Raw genomic sequence first — 25,911 nt, 5'->3', positions numbered from 1 at the left:
GGCTTCCTTCAGAGTTTTTTCTTCTTAATAAAAAAATGTCTAATTATTACCTTTTCTCCAAGATATTATAACTATATGAAATAAATATTTTATAAAGTTATGAAAAACATAATTGATATCTTCCCCAAGAAGAAAAGCCTTTAGGGTTTTGTTCATTGCTTTCAGTTTTTCAGAAACTTGAGCTTTCCGTGGAGAGGAGTGATGCTTGGTGCAGATGTTTCTTTTTCTTTCATTTGCTAAATCATTTTCCTTTAACTTTTAAAACTCTGTCCAAGAAAGAATAATATGAAAAAAAAAATTCTTTGGCCGATGCAAGGAGCTAGGCCATCCCAGTCTGAGGTATAGTAGCAGGAACTAAATTTATGCTATTCATCTTTGCATTAATTGCCAATCCCCAAAACAGTATCTGACATAGCTGGATTGCAAAAAGGAAAAAAATAAAAAGTAAGGTGAGAGGTAAAAAGTAAAAGTAAGGTGATCTAGAAGCAACCGGGATGGAGGTTGGGCTAACTACATTTGTTTGTTAATCTTAGTGAAAAACTTGGCTATTAACCCGCAGAGGAGCGGGTTACTCTTCTCTAGTCCACCACTAGTTACTCTTCTCTAGTCCACCACTACTCTTCTCTAGTCCACCACTCAGGAAAGACAAAAAACACTGAAAATGTTCTTCAGGACTTCAATCATTAATATTAACCTATCACCTAATTTAATGTTAAGGGACATTGGGGGAAACATTGCCTATCTCTTGGCCTAAATGGAATGCATACTAATAGAATCTATGTAATTTCCAAGGAAAGGACAGGAATATTTCATGGAAGTGATCACGGTTCCAAACAAAATTTGTATCTGAAGTTGTCCCATTTCCAAGATTGAACTACTTACACTAAAGAGCTCTGCTTTTTCCCTTTCCCTCCTCTTCATACATTTGTTTTCAATCAGTTTCTCTTATAAAGCAATTCCTCGGTTTATCTAATGTTCAACCAGAATTTTCTTTCCTTACTGTGTACACAAGGCTCTATTTTCTCTACTCTGAATTCTTTGTTTTCCTGGGGCTCCAACAACCAGGCTTGATTTTTTTTTTTTAGAACTTTATTGAGATATAATTTACAAGCCGTAGAATGGACCCATTGTAAGTGTATGGTTCAGTGCATTTTTCTAAATTTATACAGTTTTGCAACCATCACCACAATCCAGTTCTAGAACAGTTCCGTCACCTCATCTCCTCTTGTGTCCATTTGCAGTCTGTCTCTGCTCCTGCCTGTGGCCCCAAGCAACCACTGATCTTCTTTCTGTCTCTATAGATTGACTTTTTTTCCTTAAAAAATTCATGTAAAGAGATACTATCTGAGGTACAGTGATCCTAATTGTTTTGTTTTCCATGATTGCCTCTTTCAGTATTTGAGTTAATTATCAAAATGAAAAATTCTCTTGTAATATTACATTGAAGTAATTTCATAGCTTTGAAGAAACTAATGTGTGAGATGATTTCAAATTAGTTTGTACTCCGTTATTTTTCCTCCTTGCATTAATTGTGCTTCCATTCCCCAACTTGCCCAGCAGTGTATCTAAATGAGTGCAAGTAGCTGGAAAAGAAAGAAGGCAAAAGCAATCCATCCATTTTGTAACCAGAGCATGACCCCAAGAGTAGTGTCTGTGAGATGGGGTGTAGCTTCAAACACAGAAGGTAAAACTAAAGCTAGCAGCTTCCATAAGAAACCATAGAGTATTTTTTTTGATCTGCAACTTGCAAAGATTTCTTGCAGAAAACAAAAAGCACTAACTCTAAAAGAAATAATAAGTTATATTTTATTAAAAAAACAGTGCTCAAAATAGACTGTTAACAAAATGAAAAGACACAGGTGAGGCAAAATACTCTCAGTACATACCTCTGACAAAGGACATGTTTTGCAGCAATAAGACAGACAACTCAGAAATGGGCAAAAGATTTGAGTAGATACCTCATAAAAGAATGCGTGTGAATGGCACGTGAACTTGTAAAAAGGTATATTCAGCATCAGTTGTCATCAGGAAAATGCAAATTAAAACTGCATTGAGATACCACTTCACATAAACTAGGATGGCTAAAATTAGAAAGGTGCAGCAACAAATGTTTGTGCGAATGTGGAGTAACTGGAACTGCCATACATTGCTGGTGGGAGAGTACAATGGTACAAGTAGTTTCAGATGCATAAAGTGCAAAAACTACTTCAGTGTATACCTTTGCCGAACTTGAAAACTGTATACTTAGGAGTGTACATTTACTGTATGTACATCTTACTGCAAAAAAGAGAAAAGAATGGGTTTTAATCTTCGAAACTCATTGATCTTCACTATGTCCCACAGTAATCCCCTCTCCCTCCTTCCCAGCTGCCCCAGCTTCCCTTACCTTACTTTTTTCTTTGCAATGCAGCTACGTCAGATATTGTTTTGGGGACTGGCAATTAATGCGAAAATGAACAGAACAAATTTCATTCCTGCCCCCTGGGGATGAGTCTAGAAAGGGAGTCATACATGCTGATCACATAACTGCAGCAATGTGATAAATGCCGTAAGGTTAGGAGAACAGAGAGGGGCTGCCCACCCCAGGAAAGTCAGGGTAGACTGCCTGGGGGGAATAGCAGATCCCTTGAAAAAGCTTAGATAAACAGGATTGATTCTTAGACATGGTGGGAAGGGCTCTCTGGGAAAAGGGAACAGCATGTGCAAAAGATTCAAAAATGGGCAACTTGTGATCCCACGTGCTGAAAGGTGGCTGCTGGTGGTGGAGGGGGGAGGGGAGGGGAAGGGGAGGGGAGGGGGAGGTGACAGCCGGGGCAGCAAGGTGGGGCAAGTCAGCAAAGGCCATACCATGAAGGGCCCTACCTACCAGCTAAGGAATTTGGACTTTATCCTAAGGAGAGGAGCTGTCGAAGCCTTCTGTCCTCTTGTCTTCCTAACTAGAATCTGAATTCCATGAGATCCAGGTCTGCTATTCATCTTTGCATCCTTTGTAATGTCTGGACACGGTCCTGGAATGGGTAGGACATCGAGTAGGTGTTGATTGATCTCTAAGGCTGTATGATAGTCTCTTAGAATCTTGCATGCTTGTTTCAGCCATATTATTAAAACGAAATGAGTCAGAGCAGAGACACTTTTGGAATGGAGAGATGGGGGTCTCATTACACTCTGGGCATTGTGCCTAGGCACTCCCAATTATTATTTAATCTGTGTCACTCTCCTTGCTCAGATCTACCAGTGACCTCTGATTGCTCTCAAGATAAAGACCAAAGCTCACAGTGGCCTGCAAGGTTGCTGTTCACTCACTGTCTGCAGTGCTTTTTACCTATTTAATTCCTATTCATTTCTCAGGTCTCCCTTCAGTTCACTCACAGCCTTCACCGCCCCACCTCTCCCCACAGTAAGTGGGTTCTCACAGCTCAGCTCCGTGTGACCATCCCTCCGACTGTGTGATTATTTGATTTCCCTTCTGCCACCTCGAGCACATGAGCTCTGTGATACCTTTCTACCCCCTGCATCTACAATGCCTAACATTTAGTAGACACTCAAAAAATGTTTTGGTTGCATGAATTTGGTTGCTTGAGAGAAGGCTATCAGATATATATTATTCTCATGTTTGAGGTGAAGAAATTGAAGTTCAGAGGTTAAGTCACCTGTTAAAGGTTACATAATCCATAAGAGCCAGACCTGGAACTCAGGGATGTCTGACAACAAAATCCTCCTCTTCGTGCGAACAGTCAGTCAGCAGGCCCAGCAGGCCGTGAGTGCAGCTCATGGATGCATTTGCCTATTAGCATCAGTGTCATGGCTCTACCCACCTGTTGAACGATCAATAGAATAATAGGCTAGTGGTTAAGAACATGGCTCTGGACCCAGAGAGTCTAGCCTCAAGTTCCTCCTCCACCATTTACTAGCTTTGTTACCTTGAGCAGGCTATTTAATCTCTCTGATTCAGCTTCCTGGAAAGTGGGGTAATATTACCCACTTTATAGGATTATTGTGAGGATAAACTAGATTAATCCATATAAAACGCTACTATTAAGCACACAGAAAGTGCTCAATAATTGTTAGCTATTACTATTATCACGACCCATGTATTCCTTCCCATTTTCTTACTATAATCCCAAATTATATCCAGAGGACCTATAGCAGTTTTTAATTTTTTTATTTTATGGAAATTCTCTCCTTGCATGGAGCCATCTGCCCTAAGTCCTAGTTCAGCTGAGTCCTGTCAACTCAAACTTGGTCATTTCTGTGTCTCAGCGGAAGCAGAAGGTTTCTAACAGCAAAATATGGTAATATTAATCCTCTTTGCTGTGAATTTCTAGGTTTTTAGGATTTACACATTTCTTCACACCTCTGTTCAGTGAGGAAAAACACAGTGCTGAAGTGTAGTAGAGGAAGCAGTATTAATAGCACTGTTCTCTCTCACAAATCACAATCCTTTCCCCCAGAGTAAGCACCGTATCATCAAGCTCTTTGAATAACTGACCTGACCCCCACTCCCAGAAAACCCTAATTGTTGGGAAGTGATTTATGTCACCATTTCCCCCCCCATTCATTAATACGTGAGAGCTGGTGTAACTTACAGGAAATTAAAAAAGGGAGAAAGGAAGAAAAATAATTAGTTCACATATATAATGGTTGCACGCCAAAATTTTAACATTTTTAACATGTTCCCTTATAATGCAATTTTCTGTAAATATTTTTCATTCCTTCCCTGGTTTTCCATTGTTGAAATTCTTAACTAATTTCTTGTGGTTAGGGTGTAATAGTGTGTGGGTGTGTGTTTTATTGACTTAACTGTTTACCTTGCTCTTAAAAGAAAATAGCCCCTGATTTGTATTTAAATGATGAGAGAACTAACTGCAGTAAGGTTGCCCCTGCCTGTGCCAGGCATTGCTGCTGCCTGCTGAGTTGATGTTGCAAATCTTCATCCAGCCCTGCCAGAGAAATGACACGCCCATCCTGGAGGTGAGGAAGCAGAGGCTTAATGAGATGAAGAATTCCCCCTGGCAGCCAGCATGTGTCAGACCTTGCGTGGCTAGGCTCTGGAGGTGCAGGTGTTAACAGGATAGGGCATAAGGGATAACCAGAAGCAAACCTGGTAAATTAAGTTGGGGTTATAAATAGAAGACCTCAAAAGACAGGCTGAGGGATATATAATTAATTTTGCAGGCAGTGTGGAACTAATGACATTTTGCACTTGCTCCCACCTGCTCAGTCCTCAACGCTAGGTGATCAGTGATGTAAGGAGCCTTCCAGGTGATTCTGTTGCTCACTCAAGTCTGAGAACCGCTGCTGTAATGTATCTGTGGCCATGCTGTGGGAAGGATGGAAAGGGCAAGGAGGAACAGTGGGAAGGCTGGTGCCAGAGCCAAAGGAGAGGTGATTAGGACATAAGTTTGGGTAGTTTCATTGGAAACAAAACAAAGGGAAAAACTGTGAGATTTTTCAAGGAAGAAATGATAGGACTTGATGACCCAGTGAAGGTAGGGGTATAAGATGGGAGGCTGTTGTTCACGAGCGGCAGAGCTGCAGATACACCCCAAAGGCATTATACGCCTCAGATATTTGAACCTTATTATTGTGCCTTAATTTATAGCAATTTAAAATATGTCTCACACCCATCAATCTGCTGCCCTTAACTAGATTTAACTTTCCCTATAGGGATAAAAATGTACCAGACGCTCAATACCAATAATAATGTTGACCATGGATTGAGTTATCAAATGCCAAGAACTATTCTCTATGCACTTTACAGTCATTATCCCATTGTTGTTCATTAGTTATGGATGCTCATAAATTGCTTTCTGTTAGTGTCCTATCTAAGCTGCACACCACTATAATATTAATGTTCCAGACCCTGATCTGAGAGGCTGAGTCTGGGCTCTGGAGTCAGGTGGCTCCAGGCCGAAACCTCAGCCCCATCATTTACCAGGTGTGTGGTCTTTGAGGCGTTTACTTACCCAACCTTCTGCCGTAATTTCCCCCAGCTGTATTACAACAGGTATTATTACTACAACGAGGATGTAATCATGAGTGGAATTCTTAGGGTTGTTGTGAGACCTTAAATGAGAAAATGCCTGCACAAGGCTTGACACTTAAAGTACTTAATAAATATTGATGATGCTTTTGGTGATGCTTATGGGGATGCAGATGTCACTCCCTTGCTCAGAACCTTCAGTGGCTCTTCTTGGTCAAGAAAATAAGCCCCTTAATCTGGCATTTAAGATTTTCCACCAACAAGTCACTCCTTACCTCTCAAACCTTTCACCTGATGATTCTTTGCATAAACCCAGTGCTTCAGCTAAGCTGATCAGTGTCCCCCGCAAACACTCCAATCCATTACCACATCCCAGCCTTTGGTTCTGTTCCTCCACCCCTCTCATCATGTCCCTCAGGGCCCATCCCGCTAGTCACTGTTTGTGGAGCCATCCTTACCAAACCCTCGTCTGCAATACGATTAAATCCTTCCAAGCTCTGGAGCTTTAAAGGCCTTTAATGCTCGATGGACCCTCTGCTGCAGTACAAGGTGGCCCAGAACAGTTCTGCCCATGTTCAGCCCCCTTTCCCTACCCTTCAGTAAATGTAGGGCTGTGCCTGTCCCTCTTACTGTGCTTGGTGCCTAGCCCCAGGCCAAGGACCTGCTTTCTTAGTGCTGGTAACATACACCTATACTTAGCTTCTTGGTTTTTCCCAAGTTCATTGAAATATGTGTTGGTGTTGTTTTCTCACCCTGATAATGCTGATAACTTCCCTTATAGGAATAACATTTAATCTGTGAAATAATTATTATTGTTTTTCTTCTCAGGATGAACTTGACCTCACAGACAAACACAGGGAAGCCATGTTTGCACTTCCAGCAGAGAAAAAATGGCAAATATACTGTAGCAAGAAAAAGGTAAGCTATTCATTATGATTATGATTATGGTTAACTGGAAAATGATCATTTTGGATGCCCTTTGCTCTCCCATTTCATCACCAGAATTCAGGCAGCTCTTTATAAGGTAAAAACCAGATTGTGTCCTGTTGTGGCCTCGGTGCTACATGCGGTAAAGGGCCAGCTCCTTGGTTGTTGTTTTTATCAACACTTCATTGCACCCCGCACCTCACACCATTATTCATAATGCTGTGTAAATGAGACCCAAAATAACATCAGCTTACAGAAGACTGAAGTGTTTTTCCCTTGTCCTTTACATGAAAGTTTGTGTGTAGGTAGGTGAGAACTAACACTGTGGTTTCACAATTGTGGTTTCACAATTGTGGTTTTCACAGCCCTCTGTGACTCCCTTCTAACAACTTTCCATTTCGCCATCTCTAAGGTGTGGCCTGTCCTCGTGCTGTAGGGTGGCTCTCCAGCCATTTCACATTCCAGACTAGGGGTGGAGGAAAGGGGGAGGCACAGGCTCCCCACGCCCCCACTCTTAGGGCCACATCCGGGAGTTACAGACCTGAATTCCCCTCACATCGCACTGTTAGCTACATGGCCACACTCCCTTGCCAGGAATGCAGTCTTATTCTGGGCAGTCATCCACACATAAAAGCAGGGGGTTCTAGTACCTTTGGAAGAGGAGAGAAAGGGTATCGGGGGCAGCAAAAAAAATGAACTATTCCCTAGCCTAGCACTAGGCATCACCCTATGGACTGTATCTCCTTCAGTAAAGCTCACTCTGCCATCTTTTAAACCCCTGTGGCAAATTCTTAGACTGTTCTCTCACCCATTTTTGGAACCAGTGCTGTTCATGGCCACCTTTTGCCACTTTTCCTTCTGTTCTAGGAGAGACTTAAATCAAGACGGGGAAGTGGGAAAGGCAGGGCTAGCACCTAAGAAAAATGTTACCTCTCCAATAGGAGTGGGCACTCAATTACTAACCTCTGGAAGCAGGGAAACAGGAACAAAATATAACAATCCAGTATCTTGTCAAAACACGGTGTCAGCCAGGGAAACCTTTTCTTAGGGGACTAGGATGCATTTGGGGACCTCCATTTACCCCCATGGCTGCCCCCCACCCTTTGCCGCCTTGTGTAATTGGCATACCCCCCGCCCGGGAGCATCTCTCCAGCAGTAAGCCTGTGTGTGCCCCTTTCTCGCCAGGCTTTATAACCTTTGTAACGCCAGCACCTGATACTTGGAAGCAAAGGTAGGATGAATGAACCACTGAATTGTCATGAGTGTTATACTGGACTCTCAAACAATCTAAAGCACATTTAATTTTCCACCTGAGCCATTGTAATTGATAAAACCATGTGTGGGGTTTGGTTCCCCGGGCCTTTGCTGAGAGACGTGTCTAGCTGTAGCCTTTCGAGATGATTTCTGAGCCATTATCAGATCAGATCAGTTGGAGCATTAAGGGTTCCTAACCCCGTGGTAACCAGTAAGATGTGTTTGTGAATGAGTATATCCTCTTCTCCTCTTTCTCTCTGTGCACATCTTACCACCTAGAAAACCTCTCTTCTGTGGAACTGATGGTCAGTGGCTCAGGAAACAGATTTTAAAATGAAAGAATTTTAAAATGAAAATAAAAATGTGTCATGTCCTGTTCTGAAAGTGATGGTAGTGTATGGTCTTGAAAACAAGAGAACTTCTCCTGCAGCTGTCTTCAAGACCTGGCCCCTAGAACTGAGAAAGAAAAGTCCTTACGTGCCCGAGTACACACAGGACATTGTCTATTTTGGCTCATCCGAGCGCAGATTTTTTTCTCAAAATTAGGAAACAACATGAAGCGGGGATTGAGAATATGCACTAGAGGAAAGGAAAGGGCAGGAAAATGGGAGCAGCTTACTGAAGGGAAAGTTTTCTTCTTTCCCAGATTTTATTACACCCTTGATGGCAATTGAAAGTTAATCATGGAAACTACTGCCCCTTAGATTAGAAAAGGCAAACCCTGGAGGATAGTAATGACCTCGGGCTCACAGCTGCTGCTCATTTTTCAATTTCCAGGCCTATCAAATCCCCTTGCAAACCTTGTCTCCTGTGTGCGTGGCGGGTTGGCTTTTTGTAGGAGCATGGATATGGTTGTGGCCACTGGCCTCAAATTCCCATTTCCTGATGGATGGGCTCTTCCTGCGAGTACCTGGCCGGATTGCACAGATCTTTGGAAATGCAGTTCTCCTGCTAGCTTCATTCCAACAGCTTGGATTCCTTTTATGACTTAGCAGTGGTGTGGCTGAGTGGGAAAGCCATCTTAACTCTTTGGCGAATCCCATGGGTTTATAGATCTGCCTCACATTAAAATGGCTTGACTAAGGATTTTCTTGATTAGAGCTTCTCAGACTGTTAAAACTATGCTGTGCCTTTGGTCTGAAACTGACCTTTTGGGGCCCCGTAATAAATCGGGAAATGGCACAGTGAATAAGAGAACGCACAACCCTCAGCACGAAAAGGGCACGATGTTTGCCTCTCTTCCGAGAAGGTGATCCCCTTCAGGACAGGTTGCCCATTCTCCGAAGGAAACCCGTGGTGGCCGTCCTTAACGCCGAGAACAGATTGTTTTCCTTGGACCATCTCTTGAGTAACCTTTTCAAATCAGACATGTCACCAGCAAGCCTGACCACATCTATTTCTCAGGCCGAGGCGAGGGAAAGCTACACCCCTATGGCTCCTTCAGACTTTCCATCTTTCAAGATTAGAACCCAAGGCATCGGAGATGTTCTCACACATAGTGAAGCCATAGAGTAAGGGCCCACGAACGCCAACAGAAACAGAGTTGGTGAAAAGCAGGCTTTCTGTGTAAAAGTGCACAGCAGTTGTGGAGACAAACGGGGCTGGGAACTGAAGATGGGGCCAGGCCTTCCTTGGCCAAGTGGCTCTTTTCCATCCAGTAGAGACTTGAGTCCCAGCAGTGGCTATCTGCTTATCAAGCTCTGTGTTCATTTCTCAAACGGCTCTATCTGAGTCCTCTGGTTGAAAACCCATTTCCAGAGCCAAAATGAAAACTGCAAAAGTATTTCTGGGGCTAAAAGAATTGGAAAGAAATTAATTGGAATTTTGCCTAATTGAGTAATCCGGGGGAGAGCAGGAGATGGATGTCGCAGCCTTGAAAGTCCAAACAAGTCTGTAAAAATGACTGAGCCGGTTGGTCAGCCGTGGTTCGTCCTATGCCGCCATCCACTGTCAATTTTTTCAACTTTTACGAAAGGTCCAAAAAAAGGTTCTGTTGGTGGGGCTGGGGGTATTTTCAAATAGGAAATGTTTGTGGTTCTTATCTTTAAAGGTAATTCCCTTTTTAGTTCCAATCACAACATGCTCTTTTGTTTAAGTGAGGTTTTTCCCAGTCTTCAGCCAGAAACTGCATCTGTTAACAATCTTTTGGATTTTAAACTGAAGCCTTTTAAACAATGAACCATCTGACCACGAAAGGCATCTGGCCATGCTGTATTTGCTTATTGCTAACATGATTTTTAAACCCTGGGAAAAGTAAGGAGTAGGTCTTCAGAGAGGAGAAACTAAGATAGCGTACGAGCTATACTATGGCAACAGCAATCTTATCAGTACAGGCAGAAAGCTTCTTTAATCACACTTCTTCACAGGAGCAGTTGCAATAGTTGTGTCACTTAACCAGTCCTTGTAAGTGTCCAGAAAATACTTGTTCCCCCTCCATGAGCTTCAGAGTTCACAAAGTCAGTGAATGGGGTTAGGAGCTGTTAGCTGTAGTAACATCAGATATTTGAGGCAAAGATCAAAATTTGATGACTGTACCTAATTTTTCTTCCTTCCATTTCTGATCCCTAAGCCAAGGCTTAAGTAAATGGCTCTAGATTCTCCATATTACATTTCTATATCTTTATATATATACATATACATATATATATATATATATTTGGTTGCATCAGGTCTAGTTGTGGCTCACAGGCTCCTTAGTTGCAGCATGTGGGCTCCTTAGTTGCAGCAGGTGGGCTCCTTAGTTGTGGCCTGTGAACTCTTAGTTGTGGCATACATGTGGGATCTAGTTCCCAGACCAGCAATCGAACCCGGGTCCCCTGCATTGGGAGCATGGAGTCTTAACCACTGTGCCACCAGGGAAGTCCCCATTTCTGTATCTTTTGAGGTCTGCTTTGGAGAAGGTGAGTTTTTACTCTACTGCTGAGTTTGACTCTAGTTTAATTAAATCACTCTAGAATCTTGTCTAACCTGGCTGCAGTTGAGCCGTTAAGCTTTGTGGGAAGTGCTGATCTGGTGATAGGCATGTTCTGAAGACATCTAGGAAAAGTGGCTGAAAATTCTCCTGATACCTTTCATTCACTCCCTTTATTTGGTTCGCATATCCTAATTGGATCACCTCCCCACTCCTCTCCACAAGAAGGAATTCTCCTTCACCACAAACACAAAAAGATGTATGGTGAATGGTCATCAGGATCTTTTAGATCCTGGAGAGTCGAGGCCCTCCTGTGTTGGGAGCATGGGGAGGAAGTGGTTTGATCAAAACAGGGATTTAAAGGAACATATGCTAAAGTAGAGGAATTAGAGACAAAAGGAACCATCGGTCTACACGACTGTCAAACAAACCAGCTGGACAACAAGGAAGTGGGATGTTGATACATTAATCCTCTGGTTGTTCAGAGTCTCCTAATGGGAAGGGAAGAGGGAGGAGAAGTTAGGTCTCCTCTTCCTTCGTTACTGTAGTTGTTTGAATATGCAGTAGAGTGAGCGTTAGGTTTTCAGGTGCCCACTTTGATAGATGTCGAGATTTGGGAGAGGGAGCCAGTAAAAAGGGAGGAAACTAGATATCCTTAACTGTATTTCTAGACTTCTTTAGAAGTACCTAGTTTGGTCTCCTGTCATTGAGTTTTCACCCTGATAATGGATTCCAGTTGGCCTTTGTGCTCCTAAGTGCTAAGGGGTTACAGAATGTGGCAGACATAAAAAAGATTAGAGATGAGATCGGGCTGTCTTTCCCCTTCTACTTCTCTGAAGAACAGATGAGGGAAGCACAGTAGCTGGAGGATAATGGGTATTTCCAGGCTCTGAAACTCGCTGCCTTGTCTGCATGTTCCCTGGCTGTGAGAGATAAGGATGTCTGTTTAATCCCAGATTGAAGCAGTAAAAAAACAACAAGCTTTACGGATCTGGTGCTTCAGTCAATGAAGCAATGCAGTTGGTAAAGGACTAGTTGGTGTGTGATTCACCCCGACGTGTACTGAGTACCTTCTCTGGGGCAGATTATTGGCTAGATTCTGAGGATGATTAAACAAGTAAGTCAAATTTCCTGGAGTGGATGGTCCAGGTAGAGGAAGCAGATAAAATCAAATAACTGACAGGTCTTGCCATGAGCTCCATACTAGGGTAAGCAGACAGGCTCTGGGGCACAGAGCCCAAGCTTTGGGGTGTGTGTGTGTGTTGGAGACAGCAGTTCGTTCCTTCACCACTTTGACCCCTCCCAGGGTTATGCCAGAGAGGGACCTGTTGCTGTCGTCATGCTTTCATCCCATCATCTAGAAATGGGCTCCTTTTCCAGCAGCTGAGCTATGTTCACATACGCTCTACACTTTCCCTCTTGATTTGTACTTTGTTCTTTTTCCTTTTTGCCAATGCTTAAAAGGTCAAGTTTAGACTGTTGGGTAATCTGATCTTTACTAAACACAATTTCTAGGGCTTGTTAGGAAATCTGTAGAGAGGCTTAAACTTTTGAAACATGAAGACACTGAGGGGAAGACTGAAATAACTGAGGTTTGTTCAGCCCAGAGAAGAGAAGTCAGGTGAAAACACCAACTCAGTCTGTTCACTGGGTGTGCATACCCCAGTGAAACTGTGGTATCTGTCAAAATATTGCCAATTCCAGTGGTAAAGAGCAGCTACCTCAAGCCCTCCCAATAAAAACTGTCCTGAAAATCTGACCTTTCCCCCAAGGGCCCACCAGTCTTCCTTCATGATTCAGGGACTCAACGGTTAACTCCTGGCATGACAAGCAGGGGACGCCAGGACACTGTTCCCATATTGCATCATTAGTTCTGATTCATTGATGCCCATGTTACACTGTTGATAAATATTTTGAACATTGGCCTAAGTATGAGATGCTGATGGACCTAAAGATGGTGGCCAAAACCATTTGATAATATGTACCCAGAGCCTGAAACATGCGTCTTCCAGGAGTTGATCCCATGGAAATGATAAAAGATGCAGGCAAAGAACTATATGTGAGGTGCTCTTTGCAGTGTTGTCTGTGAAAGCCAGTGATGGTAAACAATTTAAAGGGGGATGGTTGTATTATCGTACACAACCGTAACAGTATCTTGCTCCCACTGAAAAGTCATGCTTTCAAAGAAATTTTGATGACATGGGAAACTGCTCAGCATGTAATGATAAGGTTTAGAAAAAGATGTAAAGCTGTATAATCAGTACGATCAAAAGTTTGCAAAGAGTAGATATAGACGTAGGCAGAGAGAAGCCATTGTTTGGTGGGATTGTGGGTGGTTTACATTTTTTTCTTTATACAAATATTTCCCAAATTTTCCACAGTGCATTGTTCTCCATCCTACCTTGGGATAAGTTTGTTTTGTTTTCTTCTGATTACAAAAATAAAATTGCTCTTTAAAAAAAAATGCGTAGAGTATATTTTATATCTGTCAGTTTCAGTCAGAAAAGCAGGACTACTGAGGGAAACACACACACAAAGCAAAGAGATTAACCCTTATATAATCATGCAAGCTAGCTAAGCACTCCGCCTAAAGCTGCTGTCTTTGCTTCATGTCCCTGGAGTAGGCAGTTGGGAAGGAGGGTGGATGTAAAGTGGGGATGGAGCAAGGACAGGCTGGAGCCCACAGGGACAGACTGAAGCCTGTGGTAGTTCTCACTGCCTGTCCCAGGACTACAAAATGCCTGCTGCTTCATTGCCACCCTCCACGTCTCCCTTGAATTTCTCTTGTGGCTCACCCTACGCAGAAAGATACAAGAAAGGATGTAGGCAAGTTGATTCAGCCTAGCCTACTTGAACATTACAAAGCCACCACATATTGCTCTTTGAAATTAGGAGGAAAAATAAATATTATTTAAAATGCAACCAGTGCTTGTGCTGTAGAGACAACCCTAGCATTTTTTTTTCTTTAGCTCAGGGGCCCTTTACTTTCTCTATTTACTCTTCCCTGGGAGGATTAAAACAAAGGTGAATCTGTAAACCACCCAGAGTTTTTCAATACCATTGATCTCTTTAAGCAGTAACTGTGAAAACTTGGTGATTCTTGGACCTGATGAGATGGCCTCAGCTTTCTGCCCAGAAATCCACTAAAGGCATGTTTCTCATGGCCCTTTCCCCGCTAAGTAGCATAATCTCATAGCCAGTGACCCATTTTCTGTCTTTATTTTCTTTTTGTTACAAAAGCCAGTGCTATCAAAATGAGCACCAGATTTTAGAAGTGGAGTACAAAATTTGAGGATTCTCTGCCTCTGGCAGCCCTTAAACCAAAGTTGTACCCCAATAAAGGGCAGTTGGGGGCTCCCCTGGTGGCGCAGTGGTTAAGAATCTGCCTGCCAATGCAGGGGTCACGGGTTCGAGCCCTGGTCCGGGAAGACCCCACATGCCGCAGAACAACTAAGACTGTGAGCCACAACTACTGAGCCTGTGCTCTAGAGCCCATGCTCCACAACAAGGGAAGCCACTGCAATAAGAAGCCCATGCACCGCAACAAAGAGTAGCCCCCACTCGCCGCAACTAGAGAAAGCCCGCGTGCAGCAACGAAGACCCAATGCAGCCAAAGATAAATAAGTAAAATAAATTTATTTTTTAGAAAAAGGGAGCAGTTGGTTCATGAATATTTATTTGCCTCCTCTTCCTATAATCCCTTTGTTTAATAATACCAGTTTGGGGGCATTTTTTCCTCCCATGTTACCAATTCTATCATTCCAGCTGTGCCTACTGCCACCCCTGCCATGGAGTGTCCAGGTGGTCGTGAACTCACAGTTTGTGTTTTCATTAATGTTGACTCAGCTTCATTAATGAAGAAGCAGTGAGCAAACTTGCCCGTAGCATGAACCAAAACATATCTACCTCTCTTCTTTGGTGCTTGGTGAAGTGAGCAGACATCTTCTGGATTCTTCTGTTGGGGTGTTATACTCTGGTTCTGTAGAGATCTCTGTTTTTCAGGCTTGAGATACTGCCAGTGAGAGAGCCTCCCCTTGGGGTGGATTGTCTCCAAATGTCTTTCCATTAATGGATCTGCCTGCAGGTTTCCTAAATTATGTTTGTCCTTCACAGTTGTTCTAAAGTGTAGCGTAATGTGTCTGACACTATTTTTTCTGAGACAAATAGGAGCCGAGTAATAGCTATGAGAAAGACTTTGCATCGTCAAAGGCCATCCAAAGGGTAAGCTGAGAAGGCAGGATACCCCATTGATTCTCTAGCTGTGTGACCTGGGATGTATTTCTTAACCCCTCTCATTTCTCTCTTCTCGTCTGTACAATGAGGTCAATTTCGTAAGCTTGTTGTGAAAACTGAGAAAATATAATTTTGAAGTTGTCAGAGAACTTGGGACATGTCAATGTTAGCTGTGATCACTGGCAATGTCAGTGATGGTGACAATAAATGAAACAGTGGTATGGACTGAGTTTCTGCTTGTTCACATTCGTGCTAGTCTGGGATTCAGCTCCATATTGGTAAATAATGATACCTGGTTTTCTCAGAACAGTAGTAAAAGCACCTCTCCCTTAGTTGTTCACAGGACATTTCAGAGGTGGAAATAGTAAGACGGGAGGATACATTGTGTAGAATAAGGGAAGAAACCAAGAAAGTCTTTATTGTGAGCATCAGAAGTTGGTAAAAAGGGGCCCCATTTAATTCAACAGTTTCTAGGGCAATGGTAGTCAACGGCAGTCCCTTAACTTCTGGGTAGAGCTCTGAATCTGATTTCAGGAGCACCCTTAATTTACGTCTTGGACGATGGAGGGCAAGAGGAAGTCAGACTCCAGTCCACTTCTTTCTTCCTTTCACCCTCGTGCCACCGCAGCACTCAGTCCTCGCTTCCCACGGCAGCCCGTGGAGATGCTCACTTCATTGGGTTTGCAAACAACATTACAATTCCTTCTTTGTGGCCTAGGAAACGTAAGTGGTTGATAAATATCTTCAGTTTTCAAAATAAGACAATTAAAGAATATTTTTAGACCAACACCAAGAGGTTCCATTAAACAAGTCAATTTTCACAAATGAGTGACTTACTAGGTCAAAATGAACCGGGTTTACAGGTTCCCTTCTCAGCAACAAAACTTGTTCAGAGTTGCAGCATTGTAATCCATAGTGCATTCTAGCTGTATGATTTCTGAAACTAAGCTAAAAAAATGTCAGTGTTGAGGAAATAGTAAAAGAACGTTTCAACACAGTTGCAGATACTGTTATTGTTAGGAGTCTTTTTATTGAAGTATAGTTGATGTACGATACTACAGAAGTTACAGGTGTACAATATAGTGATTCAAAATTTTTAAAGATTATACTCCATTTATAGTTATTATAAAATATTGGCTATATTCCCTGTGTTGCACAATATATCCTTGTAGCTTATTTTATACCTAGTAGTTTGTACCTCTTACTCCCCTGCCCCATCTGTCCCCTCTCCCCACTGGTAACCACTAATTTGTTCTCTTTATCTGTGAGTCTGCTGCTTTTTTGTTATATTCACTAGTTTGTTGTATTTTTTTAGATTCCATGTATAAGTGATATCATACAGTATTTGTCTTCTCTGTCTGACTTATTTCACTTAGCATAATGCCCTCCAAGTCCATTCATTTTGCTGCAAATGGCAAAATTTCATTCTTTTTTATGGCTGAGTAGTATTCCATTGTGTATATGTACCACATCTTCTTTATCCATTCATCTGTCGAAGGACACTTGGGTTGCTTCCATATCTTAGCAATTGTAAATAATGTGACTATGAACATTGGGGTGCAAGTATCTTTTCAAATTAGTGTTTTTGGTTTTTTTGGATATATACCCAGGAGTAGAATTGCTGGGTCATATGTTAGTTCTTTTTTTAGTTTTTTGAGAAGCCTCCATGCTGTTTTTCACAGTGGCTGCTATTGTTAGGAGTCTTAAACCTAATTACCAGAGTGGACATTCTGGGTTCCAATAAACTGGCATTCTCTAAAATTTCTAAAAAAGAAAACTAACAAACTTCTGATAACTTTCTACTCAATCATGCAATAAACTAGTATTTCCTGGTTGATTACTTTTTCTGTGTGTGGAGTTTTTATGTACACAAAAAAGTACAGAATGTAAGAAACACCCACATTTAACAAATGCTAACATTTTATCATACTCACCATGGATTTTTAAGAAATAAAACATTATAAATATAGTTGAAGCCGAAAGGTGACCTCTATTCTGAAAGTGATATGTGTTTTTTTTCTTTGTCCATATATATATTATCTTACTCTGAATGTGTATATTCATAGACAATATATGGTATCTCTTCATTTTAACTATGATATAATGTTCCATTATATGAACATGCCACAGTTTAATTATTTTTATCCCCCCTTTGGATAATGTCTATTTGCAAGTTTTCATTATTTTAAAAAAATTGCAGTGAACATCCTTGTGTGTATGTGTTCAAGAATTTCTCTAGGATAGGCACCTAGACATGTAATTACTGGGTCATTTGGTTTGAACATTTTTACCTTTAATTGCTCTCCAAAGCAATTGTTGTAATAGCTTATACCTGCAGTGAATTAGTTGCCAACCATCTGAGGGCTTGGTATTGTCTGAGGGGATGGAACTAGTGTCTGTTTGCCCTGATCAATCATTTTATGTAAGTTTGAATGTTTCAGGTACAGGACACTGTCATTAAAGTTCTTCAGTTTTCTCCCATATACCTTAGCCCATCAAACTAAAGTAAAAATTCCTGGAATAGGAAGCAAACATTTCATTTAAAAAAGAAAAACCCAAGGTTTAGAAAATGAAAGCGTTCCATTCAAATATCTTTAAAGCTGGACCAAAGTACAAAATGTTACAAGTACCTAAAAATGGACAATTCACTCAGCATTATGTTTATTTGGTTTGACTACAAAGGAAACTGCTCTGTGTGTGGTTCACTCTTCCTCTCCTCTAGACCTCTTTGCACCCTCAGGTCCAGACCCAGGCAAACTGTGTTTCCATCTTTAGCCAGCTTTTGACTGATATATGCCATCACCAAACACAGGAAGTTCCTCTGAGGTATCCGCCACCTCCCTGGTGGGTGACTAAAGTGCAGGTGCAGAATCGGCACGTCTGCACAAACAGGCATGTTGGCGGTGGCTGGAAAAGCACACAATTGGTCTCTTTCTTCTCCTCCAAGCAGAGCACCTTTATCTCAGTCATCCCTTTATACAAATTATGAAAGCCTCTCCCCTTTCTTGTACTCCTTGATTGCTTCAGATATTGAGTAACTGAGATGGGTAACTCACTGTCTGTTCATCCTCCATGAATCTGCTGTGTGGATGCCACCTCTCTTTTTTTTTTTTTTGCGGTACGCGGGCCTCTCACTGTTGTGGCCTCTCCCGTTGCGGAGCACAGGCTGCGGACGCGCAGGCTCAGCGGCCATGGCTCACGGGCCCAGCCGCTCCGCGGCATATGGGATCTTCCCGGACCGGGGCACGAACCCGTGTCCCCTGCATCGGCAGGCGGACTCTCAACCACTGCGCCACCAGGGAAGCCCCCCCTCTAATTAGGGAACATCAGGGTGGAAGAGGGTGGAAGAGAGTGACCCTGTGTTTTACGTTCACTTATAGTCTTTCAAAGAACAATAAAAATAAATAAGCAATGTATAGCTGAGACACAGAAAGTTATCTTAGTTGGACAAACCAATTAATACGGAGTCATGGAGAGTATGGGGGTTGTGTGTCCCGTGGAGCTCTATTTTCCCCTCTGGAATGGGGGCTAGAGAAGCAGACAGCACAGCTTTCACACCACAGCTGTCACTCATGCCTGCATCGGTGCCCCACTGTGGGGAGAACACTCCTGCTTCGGCTCCAGTCACTGGAAGAGACTTGGAGCTGTGGGTTTGAATGGAGGCCCTGGGAGGGCAGTCGTTCTCAGCCACTGCAGAGCGGCTATCTTTGGCTTCCAAATCTTAATTCTTAAGCAGATTAGTTTTGACAGCTCGGCTACAGGACAGATTCCATCAGGTGTTGATTGCAGAGTTTGGAGTACATGACAATCTTGGAGCTCTCAGTCTTTGCCATAGAGCACTGTCAACAGTGCTATTGTGGACCAAGGTTCCAAATGCAACTATGTGAGGCCCTTTGAGCCCCTTGCCTGTGTGTTGAAGCCCACAGGCACAGCTCCATTGCATTTCCAAAATTCTGCAATCTGCAGGTGTAGAATTGCACATTAAATGAGTGTTCTCAGCTATCACTATATCTCTGGAAAGGGGTATCACTGTGGCTCACATATGAGAATTCAGGACTGGCTGCCTGTTCCAGTTATCACCAGCCCAGGGATATGTAGCTCATGAGACACTCCAGACCAACGCACATCCTTTGTTTCAGTTTTCCTTTGGACTGTGGCTTCCTTCCCTGGTTAACTGAGTGCACTATGAATAACTCCAAGCAGAGATGGCAAAAAGATTTATCTTGATTACTAACTCTAAACAACTAGGGGTTGAAGCCTGGAGCACTGAGAAGCATTTGGAGGTTATGAAGGATCTCAGTACAAATAGCGTGGTAATTGAATAGCACTGTCTGCCCTGACACATGGTGGGAGAATGTGGTATTTGTAGCAGATATTTACCCTCCTTTGCCCTTGAAGGCTACTCTTGCACCTAGATTATGGTTGTACCTAAGTATCACATTCCATGCTTCTTGCCTTTGCATCTTTCCCTGGTTCTCTCAGATTCTCTAGATGCTATGGCAATTACTTTCATAAAAAGGCCACCCAAAGCCTGCCTGACTTCACCGTCTCCAGGAGACAGGTTTATGAAAGACATCAGTAGAAGGAAGTATCCACTTTGTAAGAGAGATCAGAGAAGGAAAAAAGCCACTTTTCCTGAGTTTTTTCTATATATATTCATTTCATTCTTTTCACTAATAGCTCTAGCACACCTAAGGTTATTGAATCCACATTACGGTTGGTGCATTTCAGAGCCTCTCCCTTTTGGGAAGTAGGAAGAAGCTTTGAGCTTCCAGTGTAAGTTAGAATGTGCCACTAATAACTTCTATGCAGAATTCTCCAGATTCCTTACACTCTGGGAACCAAGTAATGTGTGGAACTAGAAATGGGTTACAGTAGAAAGTCTACCAAAGAATACCAACTTTAAATTAGTGTCTTAAATTCTCTTGTTATTCTTCAGTGCACTATAGAACAGCATTTGACTGGAGCAGTCTTAAGATGGCATCCTTTCATCTGTCCCCGTATGTCAGGAAAAGCAGTTTATATCTCCTCAGTTTCTAAGAGGTACTCCCCCACATTCTCACATTTAGACATTTCTAAGACAGTGACATCTTCCAACTGATGCTTTTCTTTTTTCTTTCTTTTGCCAAAAATGCTGTCATTAATTCAGTAGTATTCTGTAGAGCCAACGATGGCTTAAAATCAGAAATATGGTTATGACTCTCCTTCTAGGGGACAGTTAACGCTGCCATAGCATTTTTCACAGGCATCCTGAGAATGCTTCCCTGAATGGAATATGCCTTTACGGGCTCACTGTTTCCCCTGATTCTCTTCATAGTTTAATTACTATTTTCCAAAGTCCTCTCTTTATGGCCTCGTGTTAAGCATTATATTGCAAATCATAAACACACTTTGATTGTTTTCCCAAGAGCAGGTTACAGAACATCAAAACCCACTTTACAACATTCTGAAAGGCTGGTCTGGTAGCAAATCTGGTAGCAAGATGTGAGGCAACAAAGGCCATTGACACCACTGATTGGATTTCCACACTGTGTGAGGGTTTAGTGATGTGTGTCCAAACATGTTAATTTACCCACCAGCTGGACTAAATTGTACCTGGGTCTGTAGCACTCCCAGATGACACATGGGTCAAAGACTTGACTCTTAACAAGCTACATAGAAGTAATTTGTTTTATTTCATTACACACCTTTGTGTCATAGGCAACAGGGGGATGTGGGCTTGTATCATTTCTGAAAATAATAATTGGGGCCTGTTTCTTTTTCTTTGCCATGAAAATGAAAGGAAATTGTCATCTAAAATTGGCTTCAGATGTTGGAGTTACACTGATTGAGATGTTTAGGCTCCAGTCATATTCCATGCCATGAAATGCTTTGCCAAAGAAGTGACTTATTAAAATAAATAAAATAAATGTCTCGTAGTTTGGAAAGTGGACTGTAAAGTCTCAGCTTTTAGCTCTAGGTAAGGATTGTGGCTATTTTCTTAACTATATTAGCACATGAAATGCATTTTCCCTCAGGATCCTGTAGCATATGACTTTTAAGATTTCAATTCTGTAAAGTCAGCCAAGGCTTTTTCAGGAAAGAAGAGGGTGTTGAAACAGGCTGGGCCTCTGAGCTGTTTAAGAAATGTAGCTGGCTTCTTTACTCTCAGAGTCACATTGTTACTCTTTGTTTCACTGCTGGGATTCCCACAGAGAGACTAGATGTCTTTAAAGTGGCACTCTTTTCTTGCTTTTCTGATGTAGGTGATTTTGGGGAGAACAAAAATGATAGCTGGCCGAGAAGTAGCACAAGCCTGGTTTTTTTTTTTTTAAGGCAACAGTGGTCAAGCGTAGTTTTCTTTCTGGCTGGGGGTGGGGTTAGGGGAGGTGGGGAGAGGGTCTAAACTCACTGAGTTCACTGCTTTTTTTGGTGAGCAGTACAAGAAGTCTCTTAGAAGTACTCCAGCTATTTGCCCAGCAAATTTCTGGGGAGGATAGACGACCAGGTGCATCTGTGGGTATAAGGGGGATAGAGTAGAATAGTCTCAGTGGAGGCACAAATAGAAACCAGGCCACACAGACTAGACAAGGCAACGGAAACAGGTAGAATTGAGGTGACGTGGTCAGGATAGGGTAGGTGTTCTTCAGCAAAAGCTTTGGGCAAGCCTGAGCATTTGTGTAATTTAGGTGTGAGAGTCTGGTGCAAGGTGTTAGTCATACAGCTTGGCTTCCACCTTAACACCTTTGTAGACTACGTCCTCTTCAACCAGGCAGGACTTCAACCAGTCATACAACCAGTCATACATATTTTATTTTGCCAAACTGTAGTTATATTGAAATGCCAGAAAAAAATTGCTGAATGTTCTGTCTATAGCGCTCTTCAGAGTGATCTCCACTTTTCACTATCTTTGAGCTATTTAACAAATCTGCAAATTGTTTAAAAGAAACTGATAGCAACGCAAATGATTCTTGTCCATTGAAGTAACTTGTGTCTGATGCAATTGATTATCGCCGTATTGACCAGTTTTGCATCTATTTGTAAACCAATGTTCATACATATCTTTGCTCTTTGAATTTTCTTTTGAACCTGTTGTAACATCTTACTGGTTCTCTCTCATTTATTAATGAGTTCAACAAAATCTTTGACCTGAGTTCATGCCATGATTTTACCTTTAAAAAAAATTATCCTTTATCAGTACAGAATTTTAACTCAGGGAGAACTGATAGAGGGGCTACCTTATTTTAAGTAATCTGAGATCTTCTATCAAATTTTAAACGAGTACATCGTATGATAGTGGGAAGCCCTCTATGAGAAAACATGCATTGTATATCAGTTTTACTGAACTTTGTATCTGCATCCACCAGAGAAGGGGAAGAAGCAGAGCTCAGGAGGTCAGAAGAGGTGTCAGGCTTCATACGTGGAAGAAGCTCCTATGATATTTGAAGAGATGCACGTACAGGCGGGGAACAGGGATGGCAGATGTATAATCCAGAGACCTGAAAAACAGTGCCCTAAAGGAGCCTAAACTTCCCTAAAGTTTCTGGTGGCTAGTGAGCCTAGGTTCTGTTTCATTTCTGTTAACTTATATTTATGTTTTAGATATAAAGTGTCCTCAGTCTTATAGTAAGAAACCCAATTTTACTATTGAGTTTATGTCTAACTTTTTAAAAATATGTATGCTTGATAAAATAAGGACTATCCATGTTGACCTCTGTTTCATGTATCTTTTATTCTAAATCATAAATGTTATTTTTTGTGGACCATCAGGAAAGCAAGACCTTGTTCTGTTTCCCCTTGGAGAGACACTCTGGTCGGATATCTTCCCAGTGCCCTTTCAGTAGAGACCGTGTAGAGTTGAACATCACTGACAAGCATGTGAGAAGAGCCCTTTCATAGCAATTCAGATGGATGTATTGGGGTTATTTTTTCAAGTAGTAGACATGTGGGTGTGATGACCTTATGGAAAATTTGAGATTTATTTATGAATTGAGGAAGATAAACATTTGCAATTCAGTCAGTGGAGAATTTTTGGCCTGGTTAGGAGATGACTTTGGGAGGACATCATAGCTTTATTCAAATCATTTCTATATTTGCTGGGTTATTGTTCATAGGAGAAATTAGACTTATTCCATGTAGTTCCCAAGGGCAAAACGAAGGCCAACAAGTGCTTGAAGTTACAAGAAGACATCTGTCAATTCAGTTATGAGGTGAATTTTCTGACAGTCGGTGAGAGTGCTGGTTCCAAACAATTGTGGACCTTTGAAGCCTTCTTTCAGAGAACATATGATCGATCATCTGCCGGTGACCTTCTATAAGGGATCCCTGTGAGGAGAAACTCAAACTAGGGTGTCTCTAGGGTCAAAGACCTAGCTATGTAATTCCATGATGGCTTGCCTTAAAAACATACAGATGTTTTGTAGCATTAGGAAAAATGGGGAAGGAAGTTTGCTCTTCTTCTGTGATTCTAAATGCTAAATGTGAAAGCCATTGTTATCACGAGTCACCCTCCAGTCTTTCCAGAAAATGACTGACATTCTAGGCTTAGGAGGAGGTGTTGGATTTCCTGGCAGATGCAGAAGATGCTGTTCTGTAATCAGTCCTTGTGTGGGCCCAACCGGATTTGGGCAGCAGATGCATTGGATGGGTAATTGTGGCAGTGGCCAAAAAATGTAACCAGGCTTGGCAGTCCCAGGAACCACATGACTATCTTGAAATGTGACAACATAGGAAGTATTTTTTGAAACCAACTGCCTGCCTTTGGCAAACTTCGATTATAGGATATAGTTTCAGCCCACTGCCAGGGGTCAGAGGTAAGTGCTGGAAGGACTGAGTAAAGCTACTGTCTCAGGAGTTCAGGTTTGTGGACCCTACAAGGTTTTCTCTTCCCGATGAATGAAGAACAAGAGGGAAAGAGTTGGAGGCAAATATCAGGATTTAAAGGACCTAATGATTCTGTGCTGTTTTTAAAAGTGAGATTTCAGGAAGCAGCGAGCTTGGTAAGAAGGTACACTTTTCAGGCATGGCAGGTCCTGCTCCTTCTCTTGCAGAAATGCACATTACTGGGCAAGTCCCACACACTTATGTGCTCATCCTAACTTTTAATTGGGGCTGTTGGACATAGAGTGGCTTCGAGGAGAGGAGAAAGCATGGAAAATAGTTGGTGACCAACTAAGAATTTTGATGTACTCCCGCTCTCTTGAGAGCCAAGCTTAATATAGCACAGGGTTTGGCAAACTATGGCTCGTGGGTCAAATCTGGCCAACAACCTGTTTTTGTAAATAAAGTGTTACTGAAACATGGCAGGGCTCACTCTTTAAGTGGTATCTATAGCTGCTTTCACGCTGTACAAGGGCAGAGTTGAACTTGAGTAGTTGCAACAGACTGTGGTCTACAAAGCCGAAAATACGTATGATCAGGCCCTTTACAGAAGAAGCTGGCTATACCATACTTCATCATGGCCATCTTTCAAGAAGATGCTAATTATACTACTATTGACCTAGAAGGGAAAGTTAGCAGAAGTCATTAGCAAGGCCTTCTGCAAAATATTTTTCCATCTTCCATCCTACCTGTTCTTCCTTCCCTGTTCCTTGGACCTGGTCTCACCCACATTGTCATCTGTTTCCTATCATTCACTTGAATTTATTAGATGCCACACACATCATGGAGACATACCTAATAGAATAAAATATTTTGACCTGTCTGGCCCTTTCTGCCTAGTATTCTATAAAAATTCTAGGTATAGAGTGAATTTATTTAACATCTGTTGTGTTCATTAGTATATGGGGCTGAACCCATGAAATCCAGAATATGAATGACAGTTTAATGCAACAGATGACTATTTTGATCATTAACAAGATGTAGCATTTCTTGAGCCTATATGATCATAGTTAACATGTTTTCTAAGAGAATCTTCTTTAAAAAGGGAACAGGTTTTTATTAGTGTTTAGTTGCCTTTGTTCTGTAATGAACATTATCAGAATGAAGTTTACTTTGTATCATACTGAAATAGTACCTTTCTGCTGTTGAAATTCATTTAGTTAAACCTTAGTTTGTCTCTACTGTTTTTGAGTTAATGGTACTATTATATATCGCTATAGAAGATTTTTAGCCAATCTAGACGGTTAAATAGTGTGTCTTTATTTCCTAACAAGTATTATCTAAGAACCTCATGGGTTTGTAACTGAATGGATATTTATGGCCTTTGCTGGCCAAGTGCATGTTGCTTCTGCCTGTGATTTGTGGTCTAGTGAACAACCACAGAACGTGTCCTTTACAATTGATTGACCTTTGCACAGCCTATTCTGGGCCTTCTAAGAGCATCTTAAACTAAAGAAAAGCTGTACCAGGTCGTACATACTATTACTTGATCCTATTGGAAATTTTCCCTGTGGTAATTTCAAAAGAAGTATTCTTTACGTTAAGACTTCATGTTTAAACTGCACTTTGAGACCCACTTATGTCACTGAAAGACTTCAGCTGCTACCAAGAAATTGTTTGCAACACAAATATGTAAGTGTGGAAATTTTAGAAAGTGTTAGCCTGCTATGGGTACATACATCTTAGCCCAGATCATTCAATTTCTTTGTCTGCATAAACAGCTGATATTAGGGTTAATAGTCTG

At 41.8% G+C, this 25,911-nt stretch overlaps 1 protein-coding gene across 3 annotated transcripts in view; it reads left to right on the top strand.

Moving 5' to 3' along the window:
- DAAM1 (dishevelled associated activator of morphogenesis 1) overlaps positions 1 to 25,911 on the top strand; it is a 179,253-nt gene that overhangs the window by 78,261 nt on the left and 75,081 nt on the right. For all 3 annotated transcript variants that reach the window (XM_060142004.1, XM_060141991.1, XM_060141998.1), the window contains exon 3: positions 6,812 to 6,901. In XM_060142004.1, coding sequence (XP_059997987.1) covers positions 6,812 to 6,901 — 90 coding nt within the window. The remainder of the gene's footprint in view (positions 1 to 6,811; positions 6,902 to 25,911) is intronic.

This window comes from Lagenorhynchus albirostris, chromosome 1 (genome assembly GCF_949774975.1).
Source record: "Lagenorhynchus albirostris chromosome 1, mLagAlb1.1, whole genome shotgun sequence".
Taxonomy (NCBI): domain Eukaryota; kingdom Metazoa; phylum Chordata; class Mammalia; order Artiodactyla; family Delphinidae; genus Lagenorhynchus; species Lagenorhynchus albirostris.
Note: the sequence above shows the minus strand (reverse complement) of the source record. Positions and strands in the feature narration are given on the sequence as shown.